This window comes from Bos indicus, chromosome 26, assembly GCF_029378745.1.
Source record: "Bos indicus isolate NIAB-ARS_2022 breed Sahiwal x Tharparkar chromosome 26, NIAB-ARS_B.indTharparkar_mat_pri_1.0, whole genome shotgun sequence".
Classification (NCBI taxonomy): Eukaryota; Metazoa; Chordata; class Mammalia; order Artiodactyla; family Bovidae; genus Bos; species Bos indicus.
Window position 1 is genome coordinate 32,952,288 of NC_091785.1, and position 22,370 is coordinate 32,974,657.

Here is a 22,370-nt window from a genome sequence, read left to right on the forward strand (position 1 = left end):
TGGGTTAATAGTTTCTTTCACTGCAGATGACCAGGAACTTTGCCCAGCCCTCCACTTCCCCAAGCTCTCTGAGAGTGGAGGGTTGATCTCTCTTTTTGACCACTTCTGTTACATCCCGCCCAAGGTGGTTGATTTCATTGCTGGCTTAACCACTAAACCCCTACCTCCCACCCTTTCCCCAATACTCTCCTCCTTTTCTCCTTCCTTAAGACTTATTTCTAATATTTCTAAAGTGCACTTTTTCTGGGCCTCTCCCCATCCCCACCCCCCAAGTGGGCTTTCCTTCCGCCTTCCTCGACTCGGATTCCTGACGCGATCGCCACCCCCCACCCCCCTTCCCCTACTCCGCATTGTCTTTTCTGAAGCTGCCCCCCACCCGGAGCGAGTCCCCGTTCCCTCGCCCAGACTCCCGGGCTCGCACACACTCAGCGCAGGCCTCTCCCCCTGCACACTCCTCCCTGCGTCTCTCCCCCCTCCTCCCCCGCCCCTCTCCTCCTCCTCCTCCTCCTTCCCTCCCTCCTCCCTCTCCCGGCGCCCGAAAGGATCATTGTTAGCCGCCCCCGCCCCGCCCACCCCGGCTGTTTATTTATGCATACGTCACCGGGCCGGGCCCGCCCCCCGGCATCTCATTAAGCGAGTGTGTTCCTCTCGCCCTGTCAATAATCTCCGCTCCCAGACTACTCCGTTCCTCCGGATTTCGATCCCCCTTTTTCTATCTGTCAATCAGCGCCGCCTTTGAACTGAAAAGCTCTCAGTCTAACTTCAACTCACTCAAATCCGAGCGGCACGAGCTCCTCCTGTATCTTCGGCTTCCCCCCCCCTTTGCTCTTTATATCTGACTTCTTGTTGTTGTTGGTGTGTTTTTTTTACCCCCCCTTTTTTTATTTATTATTTTTTTGCACATTGATCGGATCCTTGGGAACGAGAGAAAAAAGAAACCCAAACTCACGCGTGCAGAAGATCTCCCCCCCCTTCCCCTCCCCTCCTCCCTCTTTCCCCTCCCCAGGAGAAAAAGACCCCAAAGCAGAAAAAAAGTTCACCTTGGACTCGTCTTTTTCTTGCAATTTTTTTTTGGGGGGGGGCAAAACTTTTTTTGGTTTTTTTTTTTTTTTTTTTGGCTTTTCTTCCTACTTCATTTTTCTTCCAAAATTGCTGCTGGTGGGTGAAAAAAAATGCCGCAGCTGAACGGCGGTGGAGGAGATGACCTAGGCGCCAACGACGAACTGATTTCCTTCAAAGACGAGGGCGAGCAGGAGGAGAAGAGCTCCGAAAACTCCTCGGCGGAGAGGGATTTAGCTGATGTCAAATCGTCTCTAGTCAATGAATCAGAAACGAATCAAAACAGCTCCTCCGATTCCGAGGTAGGAAAAGCCCCTCGGGCTGGTGGGGTTCTTAATCTATTTCCTGGGCTTGGCAAATGTTGCTGAGAGGGGAGAAATCGGGGCTGGGGGCGGCGGCGGGGCGCCGCGGGGCCAGGCGAGCGGCGTGTGCTTGTGGGGCCACCATTGCAAAAACTTGTAACCCTGTTTTTTTTCTCTCCCCCTCACCCCAAACCCCCCACCTCGCTGATCCTTTTTCTCCCCCCCTTCTCCCCCCCACCTCTGCGTGGCGTTTGCCCCTCGCCCTCCCCACCTCCACCCCTCCGGGAAGGCGGAAAGACGGCCTCCGCCTCGCTCCGAAAGTTTCCGAGATAAATCCCGGGAAAGTTTGGAAGAAGGTGAGTACGCCCCGCGCGGCCCCGCAGCCGCCCGGAGCTGCCCCCCACCCCGCCGGCCCCCCACTCCGGGGCCCGCCGCCCCGCGCGCCCGGGCCCCGAGCCCCGCTCGGCCCGGCCGTGCGCCGGTCCGGCCCCGGGCGCCCCCGGCCACTTGGGGCACTTTTCTAAAAAGTTTCTCCTCGCTCTCTCCCGCTCCGCGCGGCCGCCGCCGCCGTCCCCTCGCCGCCCCGCCATGTTAGCGGCCAAGAGGCAAGATGGAGGGCTCTTTAAGGGGCCACCGTATCCCGGCTACCCCTTCATCATGATCCCCGACCTGACGAGCCCCTACCTCCCCAACGGATCGCTCTCGCCCACCGCCCGAACTGTAAGTGCCTCCGCGCCCGGCCCCCCGCCCGCAGCCCGCCCGCCTGGCCCCGCATGCGGCCCCTGCCCTGCCCCCTCCCTCCTCCCCCTCCCCTTCCTCCCCCTCCCCCTCCCCCTCCCCGCCTCCTCCCCTCCCCGCCTCCCCTCCCCCGCTCGTGGCCCAGCAGCCCGAAACTCTCCAAACTTTTCTGCCTTTTGTGGACTGGGATGTGTTTGCACTTCGCCATGTTCTTGCTTTCAGTTTGTTGCCTCGTGATGTTGGGGAGACTTTGCTTTCCAAGCAGGGCTCTGCTAGGGTGGTGGTAGGGGGGGAAAAAAATCAGAAGAACTTTTTTCTTTTTTTCCTCCTGCGCTCTGATTGCCCCCGCCCCCTTTGGTGGTGGTGTTTGTTTCTTCACCCTGGGAAGATGACTGTGTGGCTCTTTCTTTTCTCCCTCTCCCTCTCTCTTCCTTCCCTCTTCTGTGGCGTCTTGGGCTTCCCCCGGTTAACCCCTTGGCTGCCGCGGCCGGAGTGACTGGGCTGCGCCCGACGCGCGGTGTTAGAGAGCGGATTGTCCCTCCGGGCGTATGGACTTGAGAACTAGCGGGCGCGCGGAGCCCGGGGCCCTGGAGAAGCGCCTCGGCTTTCTCTCTCGGCCGCTGATTTGTTTAGCTTTCTAGTGTCGATGGCTGGCTTTCAGCCCTCCTCCCCTTTTCCCCTTGGAAGGTCACGCTTCCTAGACGGGTTCCACTGCAACCTTTGGGGGGCTCCGGGCTTCCTTTTCTGGGGGCCACCCCGCAGGGCCGCGAGCGCCCTGGGCGCCGTGGCTTGCTTCGGCGGCGTGGCGCGCTGGCTGCGGGCTCTCCTGGGCCGCGCGGGGTGGAGAGGCCCCTGTGGCCGCGGTTCTTGGGTTGTGTGCAGCCGGGATGGCGTCCTCCGGATGGACTTGATGTATTTCTAGGGAATTTGGTTCTTTGGGGTTATATAGCGAGGTCTGCGTTCGCCAGCTTTAGGCCCTCAGCGGGCCCTAGTGGGGCAGAGACCAGGGTGTGCGGGGGCCCAAGGGTGTAGAGAGGCTGAGGGAGGCCCAGGGCGCCTGTACTTCTAGGGAGTGGGCTGCTGATCGCAGGCCACCCAACTTTGAGGGCCTCAGGGCGGAGCGGGGTGCCAGGCTCTGGGGGGCGCTTCCCTCAGCGTGCGCCCCGAGCCCACCCCTGACATTTGTTAATAGGGCTCACCCCCTTCCCCGACCGACCTCTGCCCCCTGCCCTCGCCCTGAACCCCTTCCCCCCATCCCACCCTGCTCTTAAAAGCGTGGATGCCGAATCTGTAGACGCGATCTCTAAACGTTTGTGCCCGGCTTCTCGATTGATATTTTGCACCTTCTCTGGCTCAGTCCCCCTACCTCTTATTTACACACACACTACTTTTGTCTTTTTCTTTTTCGGTAACTCGAGCTAGCAATTTGAAATCGTGCACCCACTGTTCCGCAACCGTGGATTCGGTGCTAATGGCCGAGGGCTTGCCGGACAGGAGTCGATCCGATCTACAAGTGTTTTTAAGCATTAAAATATTAACTATCAGGTTTGACTTGTTTTTTGGGGCCCCGGCAAAAAAAAAAAAAGGCAAGGGCATGGTAGACCGGTCATTTTTTACGGCAAGGAAAGAAATAATTATTCCCCCCGCCCTCCCTTGCGCCCAGGCTTCTGCAGGCTTGGGAAGCTGGGAGACCGTTTCAGCTCTACCTCTTCTTACATGGCCAGCGCTTTCTGGAGGCAGGGGCCGATCTGTGGGGTTGCAGCTGGAGGCGAAACACAGTCCAGCTACGTTGTATTTTTCCTGGGAGCTCGTGGGCATCTTGAACCGGAGAGTTTGTGTAATGACCAAGCCGACCAAGCGACATTCCAAAGTAACCCTGAGAATTTCTTCCTCTCCTTCCCTCCCCCCTACGATGGAAGTCTCTCTGATATTATTTTAAAATTCCCTTTGCCATCTGAAAGGCCATCTGAATACTGAGCTTTGATGGGGGGCTTGCTGGCCCTTCTGGGCTCCTTGCAAACTCCTGTCTGTGACCGCTGGCAGGCTTGCCCCACTGTTTCCCGAAACTCCAACAGTTGTGTTGTGCTGTAATTAGGAAACAGGGAAATTGTTAAAGGCAAATAAATGATTTCCCGGTGCGAAAAGGAAAGCTCCCAACCACCCCGTCCCCTCTGTGGACATTGTAGGAATACTCGGCGTCTTGTGATTTTAATTGCGGACATAGCGGGTGGCCTGGTGCTGTGACATCAGATTGAGAAGACATTTCTGAACTCAGGAGGCAGTTTTAATATTTGCGTGTCAAACACCCAACAGACATCTTTTGTGTGCACAGGCCCTTCCTCCCTCCTATCTGTTACCTGAGTTAGCTGATGTGCTCCAAAATTAAAGTTATTTATTTAAGCCGGTAAGCAGAGACATGGAAATGAGGCTGAGAGGCTGTTATATGTCACTCCTGACCTCTTCAATCAGAAGGCCGGCTTGCAATTCCAGATTTGATACAGCTGCCGAAGGAATCTATAGGCAAGATAGCGGTCTTTTCATGCTCATCTGAAATTCTTAGTGCTTCATAGAGTGTGTTTTTTGAGGGCAAGGTGTAAAGACAAATTGGCTCTATTCTTTTCCCGACCCTCCTTGGTGGTGGTGGTTTTTTTTTTTTTTTGCTATATTTTCTGTTACTTATGAGTGTACCTGTAAGCAGTTGCATCCTTTCAAAAGCAAGCTCTTTGGATTCCTGGTTTCTGCTTTTCTATTTAAGAACGTAAAGAATTAAGGAGTATCATTAAATGGGCTTATGATGAATAATACATTATCTCAAGAATAATGCTTTAATTGCTGGAGACGCCATAAAGCTTGATAGTAATAATTTTATTTTAAAATGACAAAGATTTCTACATCATGTTAATTTAGCCTTTGATACAGTAATAGAAACGGCTTTTAAAAAGATTCAAATACAGAAAAGCATTAAGGCGAGAGGTCTGGTTAAGCAGATGGGAGGTGATAGAACTGCAAATATTAGAATTGTGGTAACATTTGTATATACTAAAGATAAGAATACTGTTTCTGTATTAAAGTTGATAGGAAAAACTAGTTTTACATTTCTTTTTCCCTCCTGCCAAATGAGAATATGGGATTTGGTGGCCGAAATTCCAGTTAGGTTTGAAATTCTTATTAAGGACTTGGTTATTAGAGCTTTTGCATCTTCTTTGATCCAAAGTTATTTGCTTTTCAGCTGAAACTGTTTGCTACTAGGTTGAACAAATAAATAAGCAGCATCTTGAATTCATTTTAGAACTTGGAATCCAGCATTTAAAGGACACCAAGAGGGGCCTATTCATTGGGGTTTTATTTAGCTGGGCAGCAACTTCTCTTTCTGCCTGGTGAAAAATGGATGTTTTCTCCTCGCTCAAACAACATAATCCTTTCTAATACAAAAGATTTAGACCTTGGAGTGTGAAGGGTTAATGGTGGTCCTTCCCCGCTGTCCTCCCACCCCCCAGCTTCACCCCTGACTGTTTTGACAACACTTTTCAAAGTGTGACATTCCAAGCCCCTACATAACAATGTAATATTACTGTAATTACACAGGTCATTACATTTTAAATAGAGAACAATAAAATGCTTATCGCCCTGAAAAAGAACAGGTGTTCTTGCCCTTCTTTGGTATTTATGCTAATTGTTTTTCATCTCCTTGAGAAATATTTATGGCAAACATGTTTAGATTTCAATCTCAAGGCAGCAGTATTAATTCCGTGCTAATCTTTCTAGGTTGGGGTTTAATGTCTGCAGTTTGGATTATGGGCTCAACATTCACCCAATAAGTCATATTTTAATGATTATAAATTTAATATGCCAGCGCTTCCACAGTTTGTTGAAATGAAAGCCTTGTGAAAACCCCAGAAACAAAACTATGAGGCATTCGGGAGCCTAGAGTGTTTATCTGGAAGAAGTGTTTTTGGAAACTTGACTGCTGAAGGAAAGTAGCTTTCATTGATGCACCCCTATCTGATTGAGAAAAGATTTGGAGAAAAACAATCCCCCATTCTGGCTGGGAGTTTTCCACCTTGATTTTAATTTTACTGATACGGATTTCATTTAGAGTCCCTGCTGGAAACTGGTCAGCTTTCTGTTTCTTAGCAAGCTGTGAAAAAGTTACAGGAAGGTTTCCGGGGGCTGGCAGATCAAGAATGCTGTTCTGTTAGCAGTTCAGGATAACTGCAGTTCTGCACGCCATTAAAAAAATATTTGCTTTAGAAAACCAGCATTTTAATAGTTGCACCAGAGGCTGTGCTTTTAAAGATTACAGTAGAAGTCTTTCCAGGTTTTGAATGTTTCCTCACATGCCACGAGGTGCCTGTGTGCATACGAAAAGCACCCAGACTTCTTGGTGGAGAAATGTTGGTGCAACTTCTCTTACACAGGCTCAGTGGGTAAACTGGAAGGTATGTAAGAGGATTTTACATTTTGTCAGATGTTTCACAACAGGGGCCCCCGAATCACATTAAAAATGCACTGCAGAGACAGGACAGCTGCAAATTTTTGTGCGGACGCGTGTTTCTGGACCATGACTAAAACTCCGGGGACCTTTTCCCCAGCTGTCTGGAAGTTCTGTGGAAGTTGGTTTATTGGCAGTTAAGTCTGAGACAACCTGGATTTAGCAAAGACTCTCCTACACAGGAAGTAGATGACATTATATTGGGGGAAGGGACTTCAGGCAAGGAGTGATTTACTCCTTTTTTGTTTTTTTTTTTTAAACCGTGGCGTTGCCAAATAAATAAGCACTTTCCAAGGAAGTAGGTGTAAGCTTTTTAGTCTTGGTGAGTGGAATTAGATAATATCTTTAACCGCATTTATAACTGTTTCGAGGTGACACATTTCAGAAGTTTGGAGAAGGAGGGGGGTGAATCAAATTCTTGAGGCTTTTCTTTTTGAAAGGGGTGTGTGATGTGGGTGTCTGAGTTTCTTCTGGGAGTGGATATTGGCAACCGTGTAAGTCAATCTTCAACTCTGACTTATAATTGAGCACATTTGTGAAGGAAATGGTTAATTTTACAACCAAAGGCAAACTCGCACCTCGACAGGTCTGCTGAAAGAAATGTGCCCTAGTCCTTTGCTGGCAAGCACCACCGGGTCATAAATCCACAGGCTTTATTTACAGCCCATAACACTTATGAATGTTAAGATATTTGACGCCACGTTGGCCTTATAATATTCAAGGTCTGCAGACACTGGCAGTAGCTCAAATTTCTCTCACTAATTATAAGCAATGAGATGGGGGGGGTGGGGACAGCCCATCGCCAAAGCTGCCCTCTCCCCCGCCTCTGACCCCCACCCTTACAATCTGAGCCAACCGAGACAGACACCCCCTCCTCCTCTGGCAGCTGACTTGTACTTTTCCTCCAGGCTATTGTTATACACATTTATAAAGAGCACTTTCAGGAATGGAAATTCAGTGGGGGCTCTGCACGAATGTTTTTCAAAAGCAAAGTTGCTTTAGGTGTTTGCATCTTTTTTCCTTTTCTTCTGGTTTATCCCTTTTTCCTTTCTTTCTTGACTTTTTTTTTTTTTTTTGGAGACCCTGTTTTCTATATTGTGCTTATTTCCCAGAATACTTAAAGAAACCTAATATGGGAGGCTGCCCTTCAATTTACATGATGTTTCACTGAGCTGGAAGGGAAAACGTACGCATTGCATAGTGCGCTAGCTAACGTGAGGGTTAAAAGAAAAGTGACGTGGAGTGAGGAGAATTGATTAAAAGAATTAATAGATGAGGAAAAAAAAGCCAAGTTTGCTTTGGGAATGGGAAGGCCATTCATTTGGGAAATGTGCAGTGGTGTCTTGGTGGAGGACATAGAAATGTAACAGAGAAGGCAGAATAAATGCTTGGCTAAGAAAGGTTAGAAAGGCATAAAAAGATGCGGCAGAGATTTGGGCTGGACAAAAATGGCTTCATTGAAATTAGGAGTTAGAAGTTTCTGATGAGAGGTGAAAATACCATGACTGGGGGCTGGGGTGGGGGATGGTATTAACAACCATATTGATTTGCTCAGTAAAAACTGGTTCCAATCTAGTTTTCACCCAAAGAGCTCTGTGCAGCAGATAATAATTTCATGTGAGTTACCGTGCAAGAGTCTGGGGAAGGGGCATCTGTGGTGAAGACCCCCGATGTGAGAGAGATGGCCAGTTACCCTGTGGATTGTAATTTATTCTTAAAAAAGGAGTGGGCTGTCCTGGTGTTTGTGTGACCACATGGCAAAGGGGGAGTGGGATTCCGAGGTGTGTGGGAAACTGTGGCAAAGAGGGGCGGGGCTGATGGCTGTGTCATTTCTGGCCGGGTCCTTCGCTCCATCCAACCCAAACTTAAAGACCGAGGCTGAACGGTTTTATTTTCTAATCAATGGAATGCAGAAACTTACTAGCCCTCTGGGACAGATAGGAATCCCTTAACAGCTCATTACAAAGATGGGGCTGTGGGATCTTTGAACGGGTTATCAGCCCTGGTGTTCTTTGGTTTTCCTAGGATAGGCTGTTTTCTTCCTTAGGCATATCTGATTTGGGGCTGGTAATTTGGTCTCTTATATTTTATCCTTTTTTTTTTTTGGTCATGAAGTAGCCCCACAACAACTCCTTCTGCAGGGAAAAGGGATGGCTGTTAATGGGATCAGCTCTGAAGGAGTTAAAATGGCTTGCTAAAGTTTGGCATCATGAAAATAAATTTGAGGCCTGGTAGGCATTAGTAAGGCACAGCACATTTACAGAGCTTAATTAGTACGAACTGTAATTGTTCATGGTCTGCCAGAAGAAGTAATGTTCAGGAAAAGTGGAGTCCTTCTCTTGCAGTCTTTAGTTTGAAACCGATAAATCACTTGCATATTTGTGTAGTGATTCAAATGGAGCTAAGACCTCTCCCATCCCAACATGTGGTAAATTGTAAAGTCAATGAATTGCAGATGTAGGCTACAGTGAGATTCTCTAAGAAAATGCAGAATGAATGGGAAAGAGTGATGCTATAAATATTTACTGAGAAGATAACTAGGTTCTTGCGTGCTGGGCCAATTATGATGTACTAAGTATATTAGCAAAATGCTTAAAAAAATTGAGAGGATTTGTATGGGTCTTTGGGTGGGTTGGTTTATTTGGGAAAGTGAAGTAAAAGGCACTATGTTATTGCCCTGTCAGTTTTATTAAGCCTGAATCACAATGGCATACCCAGGGAAGGACACATGAAACCCACATTAATGCAAATTAATTCGTTGTGAGTTGCAGCACTGTGACTGCTAAGTGGAGTAATGATGGGGCATTATTTTAAGAGTGTTAGTGTAGCAACTTTTAATGAAAAATGCTGTGTTAGGAACATGTCTCAGCACTTTAGCCCACGTGTTTTTATATGCTGGAAATGTGTTTTGGACAAGAGCAGGAAACTTGCTTCACTTTATTCTTCTCTCTCCCAAACAGTTTAAGAACTGTAATTATGGTTTGATGTTTAAAGAAAATCATCTAATTTTCCCTCAAAAAACAAATCCAGAAATGCCCATCACCATAACCAAGTTCAACTGTAACTTTTTGCAGTGACTGCACCACAAAATGGAAAAAAAAAAATGTAGCTCCCCCCACCCCCGCCATAGACCTATAGATATAACTTTCTCAAAGTGATTTTCTCTTTTTTTTTTTTCCTTAGAGAATTTTGGTCTCAGGCAGTGTTGCAAGTCAATACTTCTTTCCCTCAATGTGAGTAGGTGGATGTGTATGAAAGCTGTAAAAGTTAATGATCGTTCTCTGACTCATAGCTGATGGTTTCAGGTTGAGGAAAAGAAAAGAAAAAATTAATGAGGGTAAATAGACATTTGATGGAACATCGAGACAGTAGGAGAGATTGTTCCTGTGTCTAAAGGCGTGTGTTTTGTTGTGGCACAATTTCTGGAGAAAGCCAGGAAGGGAAAAGGGGTTGCCTTTGTTAAGTTGTTGTTTTAGGAGGGTACAGATGTTCTGTGTCTGGATCTTTGCAGGAATGCTTAAGCCTCCATCCCTACCAGTCTGTGCTGGTTTTGCCTTCCCTGTAGGAGTTAGAAGCCCCCTTGGCACTTTTTAAAGGGGTAGGGAGACAGACACCCAGAGGCCTGGTCAGAAGTTTATTTCCCAGTAAATGTAAGAGGCTCCCAACATAGGGCTTGGGGGTGCTGTCACTGTCCTGAAAAATGACTTGTGACCTAAGAAAAGGTCTTAGATATACTTGGGCCCCTATTTTGTCTTTTATGCTAATGACATGTAAATTAAACTTAAAGTGCCTCTTGGTGGTAGCTACAGTGGTGAGGAAGGTGAACCAAGAATTCCCCCAAACCAGAACCTTTTAGGAAATGAATCTGGATTTCTTCTTCTTTTTTTTTTTTAATAGAAAGCTAGGTGATTCATAAAAATGGAAATAAAGCAAATGCTCCCCCTCTTCTCAGTTTAGTGGAGTGAGTAGGCATACGAAATTAATCTTCATCCTACAGGAAGTTCACTTAAGTGTTGGAAAACCCAATGGAAGGTTTCAAGTTTTTTGAGTTGCCTTTGAGGATGAGATCTCTGTGGCTGAAAAAGCTGCATTGCTTTTCTTCCATCTCTGGGTATCTCTGATGTCTTGTATCGGAAACATTGCATTTAGGGCCAGTACTACCGAGAAGGCAATGGCAACCCACTCCAGTACTCTTGCCTGGAAAATCCCATGGATGGAGGAGCCTGGTGGGCTGCAGTCCATGGGGTCGCTAAGAGTCGGGCACGACTGAGCGACTTCACTTTCCCTTTTCACTTTCATGCACTGGAGAAGGAAATGGCAACCCACTTCAGTGTTCTTGCCTGGAGAATCACAGGGACGCAGGAGCCTGGTGGGCTGCCGTCTATGAGTCGCACAGAGTCGGACACAACTAAAGTGACTTAGCAGCAGCAGTACTTAGAAATGAGACAAGAGAAATCAAGATAGGATTTCTTGATAAGGGAGGTGGTGGATTGTGAAATATTGGGTTTTGCTTTGCTGGAGACTGTGTGCCAGCCTGCAGAGCACCAGTGCTTCTCCATGGCTCTTTCTCGGGGAGACATGGCTGGGTCATCTGAGAGTGTTAGAATGGTGGGTGGGCTTGGCCACTGTGAACAAACACACAGGAAGGGAAGGTGTATTTTGTTGCGAGTTTCGCAGGAAGGCGCAACATGAGAAGTACCTTGGAGTTCTCCTTTCGTGTTGCTTGAGGAGGTGGCTGGGATCGGGGCTGGGGGTGGTGGGTAGGCACCACTTTAGGGCATGTTGCAGGCTCAGGACATAAGAGCCGCAGTTGCTGGATGCAGAAGTGATGGACAGTGCTGCACTGCAGGTGACCAGGGCAGGGGCAGTCCCAAGAGTCCAGGCATGCGGGAACCTGGTTCTTAGATAAGCCTTAATTCGCCATTTAAGATCTCTCAGCCTCCCCATATCTTCCCCAAACAAACAAAAGCACAGAGGGCCAACCTTCTCTTGTTCTTTCTTCTAGCTTTATGCGGAGATATAAATAAATTATTGTTCCCTCTTAGCATGCCAAGTTTTTACTGGGTCCTTGTATTTTATCTTCGTCTTAAAAAGCTACACTATAATGAACAAGGCATCCCTGTGTTTTACAGGGAGGGAAAAAGCTGTTTAAAGAGTGTGTTTTAGAAGAGAGTATTTGGGAAAAGAGGGGGTGGAAATGCAATGGAGAAATGAGAAAATTTTAAGTCTTCGTTGCTGTTGCTGGGGCAAGTTTAGCTCAGGATCTCTCCAACACAGTCGGTTCTGGTTAGGAGTGAAGATCTGATTGGAGCGTGTGCTACATGGATTTAGGAGCTGGTCACATTATTCGGTGTGCCTGGACACCTGAGGAGTGAAGTTACATTGCTTGGGAATGTTAGATTGGTGTGTGTGAAGGTGAAATTAGCTTTGTGCTGCCAGATTCTTAGGGCTTTCCTGGTGACTCAGTGGTAAAGAATCTGCCTGCAAGTGCAGGAGACCTGGGTTCGATCCCTGGGTTGGGAAGATCCCCTGGAGGAGGAAATGGCAACCTGCTCCAATATTCTTGCCTGGAGAATCGCATGGATAGGGGAGCCTGGCAGGCTACAGTTTGTGGGGTCCTCAAAGAGTTGGATACAACTCAGTGGCTGAACAACAACAGTCAGATTCTTAAGGATCTTGCAGCTGCATTTTTACTGTCTTAATTGTGTTAGTAGCTTTCTGTTTGGAGTTGTGTTGTTTGGGTTGGTGTTGAACACAAGGATTAAGTATGGAACCGGACAAGTGAAAATTGAATTTGGATTAGCCACAGTTTCACTAATTTGTTCAGAAGGCCGTGATCGTATGAAATTTTGTTTCCACGATGTCTACTTAGTTATCAGGTGTCCATTCAGTTTTAATTGATGATAGAAGATTTCTGTGGTTACCCTGAGTGCAAGATCGCCTTAGGGCTCCGCAGGGTTTGTGGGAAGAAAAGCCTGGACAAGTTTCCTTTAAGCTCTGCATCAGGCAGTTGGAAAAGGGAAGAATAAAACCGGCTGAAAAGGGGGACGAGCTTTCAGTGTTGCCTTCTCTCCTGAGCGGGAGAGTCCCCCGCTCCGCTTGACCAGAGCTGCTCTCAGCCAAGAATTCCAAACTCGCAGAGGAACCTGTCCCGCGCACAAAAGTTGTTTTAACACGAGGCAGAATTGTCACAGTAATTAGTCCGATCTCCGCTTACTGACTGGCAGTTTTCACAGAAAGGATGGGGCGGTGGGGGGGGGTAGGGCTGAGGGGGCAAGTTCATCTGTCTTCTGCAGGGACTCACTTTGGATGAACAGCTCCTGAGTGTGTGTGTTGGGGGGCGGGGGGCGGGGCAGCTCTCTGCATGGGAGGGGCTTATCTCAGTGGCTCAGCCTTTATCTTTTGTTGTTTTGGGGAGTGTGATTCATTACTCTGCATTGACAGGTAAAGGAATATGTATATGTGTGTGTGTGTATATATATATATTCCCCCCCACCTCTATTGTGCTCCCTTTTAACTTTGATTACTACTACTTTTGAGACCAGGCAGACTCCTAATACATCTATGCAAGCAGTGTTTTTTTATTTGTTCATTTGGAAAAGACATAATGGTCTCAGAACCCATTGTATCCCCAACTGGGAACAGTGCTGCCTTATCCCATGAGCAGTGTGGATTTAGGCTATTTTAAAAATTTCATTACTGCTGGGTTGTGTTTAGTTTGATTTGGTTCAGAAGTTCTTATGTGAATTTCCACCCCCCCCCAAATAAAAACGTATATAAAATGAATACTTTTTCTTACAGGGAGCAAGATATGAAATAATGGGGTCTAAAACTCACTTAGGCTAGGTCATGCTTTGCTTTACGGGAAGGTTTGGGTAATAGTGACAGTACAGTGGTGGTAATAGCGGTAGTTTGCTCTAGTAATACAGTTCTGTGTTTGGAAATGCAGCCGATCTGCCTATTGCTGTGAGGGGGATGGACAGCAATTTCATGAGACCGTGTGATTCCTCATCATTTGTTCGTTTATGGTCAATTAAAATACATCTTCAGATATTGTTGAGACCTTTTGGTGATTATTGTGTTGTTTATAAAATCAGTCAGCAAATGGTGTTTGTTTTCCCAATTGGTAGGAGCCCAAGATTAACAAGTATTATTGGGGAAAAGAAAAATTTGGAGAGCCATCTTGGTATTCCTTTTTATTTAGGGCTACCCACTTCTTTGTTGGGGGGTCTATAGGTCTTCAAGGGGAAAGGCCCAGGAGAGACTTTAGCCTTCTGCTGTGGGGGGGGGCGTGTCTGGGTGAACCCGGGGCATACCTTCACCCTTGGGCCCCTGAATAGGTGGTCTTCAGAACTTTCAGTGGCTCTTGGGCACTGGTTGGCTCCCTCTTTGGGGAAGTGTGGATTCCTAGAGTGCGTGCGGGTTGCAAGAGCTGTCCTGAGCTGTCCTGGGACTGATAGCTTAGTCATTGTGAAAGAATGTATAAGGCATCGGGTGGCCCCTGAATTCTCTGCCTGCCACATTTGTTTTCCCCAAAATAGAATTGTGTTTGAGGGTGAGAGCCCAGTTACTCAAACTCTGGCGGGGGGAGCACTTGGGGGGGGCTTGTACCTTTGCAGTCTTGGGGCTTCTCACATCCTCTCTCTCCCAGTCTTTCCCTCTCGCCTACGTGTCGCAATTCTGATGATTTTTGCAGCACACAGTTAATTTTTCTGCAGCATCTTGCTCAGCACACTGGCTTCCTTTATGTCTTAATGGGCGTCCGTCTTTCCTTTTCATGTCATTGATCCTCACTCCTGGCCCCCTCCACCTCCCTCCCTTTTGCTTATTGAATAGGTGCTTTTTTTTTTTTTAAAAACCTTAGATTATTATGAGCATCTTATTTATAGCAACAAATAAAAATACACAGGTCTTGATTGAATGCCAAGGCTGCAGTTCAATCTAGGAAGGTTTGTCTGCTATTCATAAACTGCTTAAGATGTTTTCTTGTAGTTTGTGACATAAGCAGAACGCTTTGATTTGGTTTCTTTCTACAGCTCCATTTTCAGTCCGGGAGCACACATTACTCTGCGTACAAAACGATTGAACACCAGATTGCAATTCAGGTAGGATATGCAAGAGATCCTGAAGTTTGATTTGTTAATATGTAGGTCTCTTGTGTCTTTTATCCTCCACCCTTTCCCCAACCGAGGTGATGATAATCATGGTGGTGATGATGATGATGGTGGGGATGATGATGATGATGGTGGTGGTGGTGGTGGTGGTTGATTCTTTGGGGGAGGTGGGAAGCAAAGAAGAAACAAGGGCAGAAGAAAAGCTGCTAAAATGATTTAAAGATAGAGAAAGCAGGAGAAACGTATCTTTTTTGGTCAAGAGCATCTTGATCAGGCATGATGGGCACACGGACGCCAGTTGGCTACTGTTTTTTGCTTCAGGAGGGGTCTTAAATTGGGAGTCAAATGAGGTGACAGAGTGTGAACGGGAAGAATTAAGGGGGATGAGATGGGAGAAGAGGCTGTGTGACAGCCAGAGAGTTGTTTCCGGTGGATCAAAATCATGTTAAGTGGCACTAAGAATATCACTTTTGACCTGATTGTTCTGAAATGTTGATTTCTCTCACACTTGTTGATATATGACACTGGAAGTGCTGGGAGGGAAAGGCAACGGAGCTTCTGCTGAGTGTCCTGTTTCCTGCTCACGTAGTACTTCCATTCTCTTAAATCCAAAGGCTAAACAAATCATGGACTAATATAGACTCAGAGCTGAACTGATGCCAACAGAGTGCAGTAGTGGAGGGAGACCAGACTAATACGATTTTCGTCTGTCTGCCTGGCCCTGGCCAGGATGGATGGACCTCATGGTGTAACTGATGGTGCCGAAACTTCTTGAGTCCTTCTGCTTCTGGGTTAACCCTTAGAGGGGAGGTGTTTGAAACTCGTGGGAGTGTTCAAGTCTGGCTTTGGGGTCCTCTCTCCTTGGAAGTTGGCGTCGCTCGGTGACAGCATTTCCATTCTTCCCTTGCGTGTGCAGATAGATAATTTGTGTGTGCGTATGTGGTCCACAGCCACATTGCATCTTTGTAGCTGTGCTGTTTCAAATTCAAATCTATAACTGCCTGGAGAAGACTTTCCAGTAGCCCTTTGCCCCAGGTCAATTGTGAATTATTCTGTCAGTGAAAAGTAGGACTCGGCAGACATGGTTATTCGGTTGGGGCCCTAATATTTTGTACTCATTTCAAGGTGACAGTAACTTATTTTAAAAATATTTTGATTCCTTCTGCAGTTGTGCTGCTGATCCATGTGTGTATTTTAGGGGAAAGTGCAGCTCTTTGATAGTGTCCCTCCACCCCTAGAGGTTTCCAAGGCTGCTGTTCTTGCTGGTCCTCTCCCTGGGGGACCCTTCTTCCTTTTGATGAACAGCACAGTAAATTTTGCTCCCGGAAAAGGGTACAGGCTCAGGGCTTGGATGGAGAACAAACCCAAACCCTAACCCATGGTAAATGGATGAGGAACAGTGTCCTGAGGCCCACGACTTCTCAGTAGAGTGCTGGGAAGTCCTACTGCCCGGGGTGTGGGAATTGTCGAGGTTGAATAGCATCATGGCCCTTATCTTGGTGTGGAAAGGCTGGCTGGGGCCATGTCACTGGGAGACCAGCCGAGACCAGAGCAGCTGTTGTGTCTTTACACCCGTTGCTGAAGCGTCCCTTGTTAGACCGGGCAGTTCATCTTTCTCCAAACCACCTGGCACGGTGCGGGCCATGTGAAGCGCGTTCTCAGGAGGAAAATGGAGTAAATTACAGAGCTCATTGTTTGGAGGACTGAAACCATTACTATTCCTCCATGAACAGGTAGTATTGTTCTTCCCTGCTTCTGTTTGCCGGGGCCTAATGCCCATGTGGGCAAACAGAGACACATTTTATGAGAGACCCAGCACCGCCATGCCTTTGAGTATTCATTCTCCCCCAATCTCTGCTAGACCAGGACAAGGGGAAGCCAAGAGGCATCTAGCTGTGATTGTAGTTTGATCATCAAAGGATAAATGGCAAACCAAAACAAAAGAAGCAAAGGGAAAGAAAGAGGAAACCTCAGACACAATAAAATTGTCCCGCAGGCATATGACAGCCAAGTAGCCACATCGCAGTGGAACGAGAGGATGGCCCTCCTTTGGTGCAGAGCGCAGCGGATGTCTTCCCTATCCCCCATTCTCCACTAAGGCTTACATGCGACGTGCTTGTCGGGGCAGAATTTTCTTCTCGGGAAATATAAGACTGTTTAGCCTTAATACATGCTGTATTTCAATCTGAGCTGAGCTGGTTGCTCTCCTAAGCTATACCCTAAAATAACCTCGAGTAGTATGACACCATGTATCACATGAGATTCCCACTCCTTTCCCTTCCCGTCCCTCCTGTAATCTCAGGACTTGGCCAAGTGCAGCGTTTATATGAATGGTTTCTGAGTGATTCTGTGCAATGGACATGAATTTGAGCAAACTCCAGGAGATAGTGGAGGACAGAGGAGCCTGGCACGCCGCAGTCCGTGGGGTCGCAAAGAGTCGGACGTGACTTAGTGACCAAACAACAACTGAGTGATTCTATAAAGGCGTCGTATTCTAAGAGATTTGGACACAATATCAATTGATGTGTTGGAAGCTTCCCCACTCTTGAGAATCTCCTAGCTCTTCTCAGTTTTGAAAAGACAAGAGCAGCACAGAAGCCGTATTCATCCTAAATGGTTAACACAAATATAATTGAAATACAAATTCAAGGGCCTTCAAAAAAAAGACATGGGTATTTAATTCTATGGACTTGTAGAGAGTTTTATGAAGTATAAGTACAGCACAGTATACAATGTAAGTACAGCACACTGCACAGAGTTTTAGTGGAGAGGTGGATGAACTTCTTCTTACTTCTGTCATCATGAAACCACCCTCCAGCTCAGTAGGTAGAATGGGGTGGAATGCTTTTTCCATAAAGGGCCAGACAGTAAATATTTTAGGCATTGTAGGCCAAACAATCTCTGTGGCAGTGTCTCAACTCTACTATTGTGTGTGAAAGCAGCCAAAAACAATACCTAAGGGAATAAGTGTAGGTGTAAGTGTAGGTGTAGGTGGGTCTCAATAAAGCTTTATTTATAAAAACAGTGGCTGGACTCGACCCATAGGCTGTAGTTTGTTGGGCCCTGCAAAACTGCAGTCTTGCTTATTCAGTTTTCCCCCACTGCTGACAAAACATCTTGCTATGGATTAGTTTCATCTATCACCATGGATTAGTTTTGCCTGCTTTTTTAGCGTCTTAGAAATGGGATTGTGTAGAATACAGTCTCATGTCTGGCTCTACTCAGCATTATGTGTGTGTTTCATCCCTGTTATTTCCTGTAGAATAGTTTGCTTTTTTTTTCAATGTCACTTAATATTCCACGATGCATGTGTCCTTTCTGTGCTTTAGGATATTTGGGTTCCTAATGGATATTTGTTCCTGCGTCTTGCTGTTACGAATGTAAGGCCCTAGTTACTTTCTCACCTGCATCTTTTGGAGGACTGTATGTGTTGGGTTCTGTTGTTCAGACTCAGGAGTAGACTGGGAGAGTAATATGTGCTTCGCTTGCATTGCCTTTTTAAGAGAGGCTTGAACTCTGGATTTCAAGTGATGCTATTTGAAATGCGCCAGCATAGTGGTGGTTGGGTATGAGTGATACATAGGAAGGGGAGCAGTAAAAAGATCTAAGTGGGGTCAGAGGCCCGTTTGCCCAAGCTCCAGTGGCCCCAGCTCCTGGGAACTCCTCCCACCGTCTCTGTTAACCCGGAAGAGAAGGTGCAGGCTGAGCGCAGAGGTGGACCCCGGGGTCCCCCTTTCCGTGCCTCCCAGGCGTACCCTGCAGTTGACGTGGATAATGGTTTAGGCACTATCTCCTCTGCCTCCCCAAAGAGAGCTCTTCCCACACTCCTTCCAACTCCCCGAGCAGTGTTGAGATCAAGGTCAGGACCCACAGAAGACATTTCCCTTGTTTTTCAAAAGGGCGACTTCAGAACCAATTAAGCCTTTGTTTTAAGAGTATTTTGGCCAAAGGTTGATGTTTTAACACCAAGTCAGATGTGATTTAGGAAAAAAACACTCCCCACGCAGCAAAAACAAACTGTGTAGACCTTTCTTGGTTGTTTTTCTTTTCGGATGTGAAGTGGTTTGTGTGTGTGTGTGTCTGTGTGCGTGCACAAAGACAACTAGGAGAGGATCCAGAAGAAATGGACCGTTTTATTTGTTTACACAGCTGAGCGGTGGAAATTCTGCAGTGGGTGTTGCTTTCCCTTTCATCCTCAGGCTTGCAGGCTTCCATCCGAGTTCCACCAGCCCATTCCCTTCTGCTTGGTCATAGAACTCATCTGCCATGATTCAGTGTGGCCCAAGGACTCTCCTTCGGAGCCTGGGTGCTTTGTGGAGCCAGCGAGAAAAAGGATACAAGTTGGAGAGTGTCCTTGTTTGCTTTTGGTCCTTTAGTCCTGAATGTGAACTTGACACGGAGTCTTGTCTGCGTCTTAACATTGTTAAGATTCCTGAGGTGCTGTGGCTCAGAGTCCATCTTTTTCCTCCACTACTGGATCCTTGGTGTTTGTAATGAAAATGGCCAGTGAACTGTACCAGTGGGTTTGGGTGGGATGTTTGAGAGGGCTTGGCCTTGCCCCAGTTCATGTTTCAAGCGGTCGTCTCTTGTGTTCGAGGCCCTCCCTTGCTCCACAAGTTGCCTGGCCTTTCAGGTTTCTTGAGGATTTGCTTCTTCACTGAGGAGCAAATCTGGGCTAAGAGGAAGAACTCGGAGAAGCAGCTTCAGTTCTTGGTCCAGTTCTTTAGTCCCATCACCAGACTGGCTGTGAGACTTCACGTCCACTTTCCACAAGGAATGCAGTTAGTGTGTGTTTATGTATGTGAAAGAGAGAGACAGACAGAGAGACTTAGATGCCATTTCACTAGAGTAATTTGACAAAGCCTCTGGCTACCAGTTTAACTCATTCAAAAGATTCATTCGTTTGCTGTAGTGGTGCATTTTAGCCTAATTGTCTAATTGAAGTCCACACCTCAGAAGTCTTGTTCATTCATTCAGAAATATTTATTGTGAATTATGTGTGTGCCAGGCCCCCAGGGAGTTCATCAGGGAGCTTCAATTCTAGTGATGATTTGGATACTGACTTATAAGTACCCCTCTTGGTCCGAAGATTTACATTTTTAATCAGGGTTCTGAGTTTCGCCTACCAAAGATTTGGAATTGCTGCCCCAGAGGCTTCTGAATCAGTCAATTGATCACTTATCTGCTGCTCAGTCATTTTCACTTGCCAAGTAAAAATTGACGGCTGGCCAAGTATTTGATGGGTAACTTTTTCTCGTTTTGATTGAGAAACTAGACTGCCCTTGGGTTCTGATGAGCTTTTGAGGCCTTTTTCCCCCCTGATTATTCAAGGAGAGCCAGATACTTTTGCATGGCTCATGAAGAGGCATTCCTTTGTGTGTGGTAGAGTAGCTTGGCCAGTGATGTGCTTGGTCTTAGGGATGAGAGGCAGTAGCAACAGCTGATAGTAATAGCAGTTCTGCTTATTGAATTCTCCTGACGCGTTTGGTCTGGTGTTAAGTGCTGGATGCAAATTATTTATTGATTCTTCATAATGACACAGAAGGAAACCCAAATGGTGTAGCTACTCTTTACCACCATTATCCCCGTTTTGTGAATCAGGAAATGTAGACTCAGACACCAGAGATGTTTTGCCCATAGATAGTCAGATGGTGATTGCAGCCATGAAATTAAAAGACGCTTACTCCTTGGAAGGAAAGTATGACCAACCTAGATAGCATATTCAAAAGCAGAGACATTACTTTGCCAACAAAGGTTCGTCTAGTCAAGGCTATGGTTTTCCCTGTGGTCATGTATGGATGTGAGAGTTGGACTGTGAAGAAAGCTGAGCGCCGAAGAATTGATGCTTCTGAACTGTGGTGTTGGAAAAGACTCTTGAGAGTCCCTTGGACTGCAAGGAGATCCAACCAGTCCATTCTGAAGGAGATCAGCCCTGGGATTTCTTTGGAAGGAATGATGCTAAAGCTGAAACTCCAGTACTTTGGCCACCTCATGCAAAGAGTTGACTCATTGGAAAAGACTGATGCTGGGAGGGATTGGGGGCAGGAGGAAAAGGGGACGATAGGATGAGATGGCTGGATGGCATCACCGACTCGATGGACATGAGTTTGAGTGAACTCCGGGAGTTGGTGTTGGACAGGGAGGCCTGGTGTGCTGCGATTCATGGAGTCACAAAGAATTGGACACACTGAGCGACTGAACTGAACTGAGTCAGGGAATTATGATTCAAATCTGGGCAGTCAGACTGGAGAGAGCCTGTACCACACAACCTCGTGCTGACTTCTCTCTGCTCAGAATATAATGCTCAGTAGGCCCTGGGGTTCCTAAAGCGGTGGTGACGAACTGGCTCTCTGGGCTATATACAGAGGAACCATCTGGGAGCTGCTCCGATATACAGAATCCTGGGGTTCAACCCCTTTGAGGTCCTCAATCATCACGAATGGTCTCTGTTTCACATATTGGAGCAAGCATCACCTGAGAAGTGCCAGGTGGGTTTGTTGAGACCCACATTGTGGCCCCGCCAGAGTTTCAGGTTCTGTACGTCTAGGTAGGTCCTGACATTGGCAGCTTTAGCAGATTTTCAGGTAAGATTGATGTCCCTTCTGTGACGATAGCACTTTGAGACCCACTGAGCAAGGGCAGCATTTCTAACTCTGGTTTCACATCACAGTCCCCAGGGGAGCGTTAAAGACAGTGTCCCCGCTGAGGGGGATGCTGAAATCTGTATCCCAGCCCACTCTTTGGGTGATTCTGATGCATGTTGTTACATGAGAACAACTGCTGTAAAATCTCTTGTTTGTTCGTTGGCTTATTTTAGCTTGACTCTTTCCCTGGCGGAGAAGAGACTGTTTGGGTTGAGAGTTCTAAAAGGATGTCCATTCAGTGGTGGGAGTCTTCTCTTTTGAGAGTTTCTTTACCAAGTAATCTTGGCGATGGTCATTGTCCTTTGAGTTGTTCAGTGCCAGTGAGAGAAGGAGGGACTCTGCTGTTCCTGTGTGAGGGCCTGTGGGAGCCTGAAGCTGAGGGGCCTGGCAGTCTTAAGTGCTGCTCAGACTTCCCTTGCTGTGAAAAGGCAGATGTGGAATCAGTCGTTCTGGGGTGGGGCCTGGGATTCTGCATTTCTGACACACTTCAAGAGGGACTAACGGTCTTGGACCCTAGAGCACTCTTGGGAGGGGAACAAAGGTAGAGTCTACTTTGAAAGACAAGGAAACTGAGGCACAAAGGGGCGAGTTGGTTTGCCCAAGGTCCCACCGCTTGGTGGAAACAGGGCTGAGAACAGGAATCCAGGGGTCCGACGGGGTTTAATGTCCATCTTTCAAGGAGAAGTTATCCTTTTGTCTGAGCCAAGAGCAGTTGCATTACATTGGCCAGATAAAAGAAAACAGTCCAGTTTTTACTTTCTGGTTTTTAACTTCTATCTGTTCTAATTGCATCACTGTATTTGTACGAGTTGAGATATTTGTATCTGTTCATTCTCCACCATATTAAGTCATTTGGGGCCCAGCCTGCATGGCCTCTAAGAGGGCTGATGAGGATACAGAGAGAAGGTCTGTTTGTTTTTGACTAGAGCAGCCAGAAAGGATGGACACAACTTCCATCAGCCATGTGTGTCCCTCTTTAGGACCGCAGCCAGTAGGTGTAAAGGTCTGGTCTGTGGCAGTC

At 47.0% G+C, this 22,370-nt stretch overlaps 1 protein-coding gene across 38 annotated transcripts in view; it reads left to right on the forward strand.

Annotated features, from left to right (window-relative positions):
• Positions 1-643: 643 nt before the first annotated feature.
• Positions 644-22,370, forward strand: part of TCF7L2 (transcription factor 7 like 2) — a 202,193-nt gene continuing 180,466 nt past the window's right edge. For 12 of the 38 annotated variants that reach the window (XM_070780831.1, XM_070780835.1, XM_070780836.1 and 9 more), the window contains exons 1-4: positions 645-1,361; positions 1,651-1,717; positions 1,957-2,081; positions 14,628-14,696. In XM_070780831.1, coding sequence (XP_070636932.1) covers positions 1,173-1,361; positions 1,651-1,717; positions 1,957-2,081; positions 14,628-14,696 — 450 coding nt within the window. In that variant the 5' untranslated portion in view covers positions 645-1,172. Of the gene's footprint in view, positions 1,362-1,650; positions 1,718-1,956; positions 2,082-14,627; positions 14,697-22,370 lie in introns of all 38 variants that reach the window. The other 26 variants (XR_011564292.1, XM_070780832.1, XM_070780850.1 and 23 more) reach the window with 8 other exon arrangements.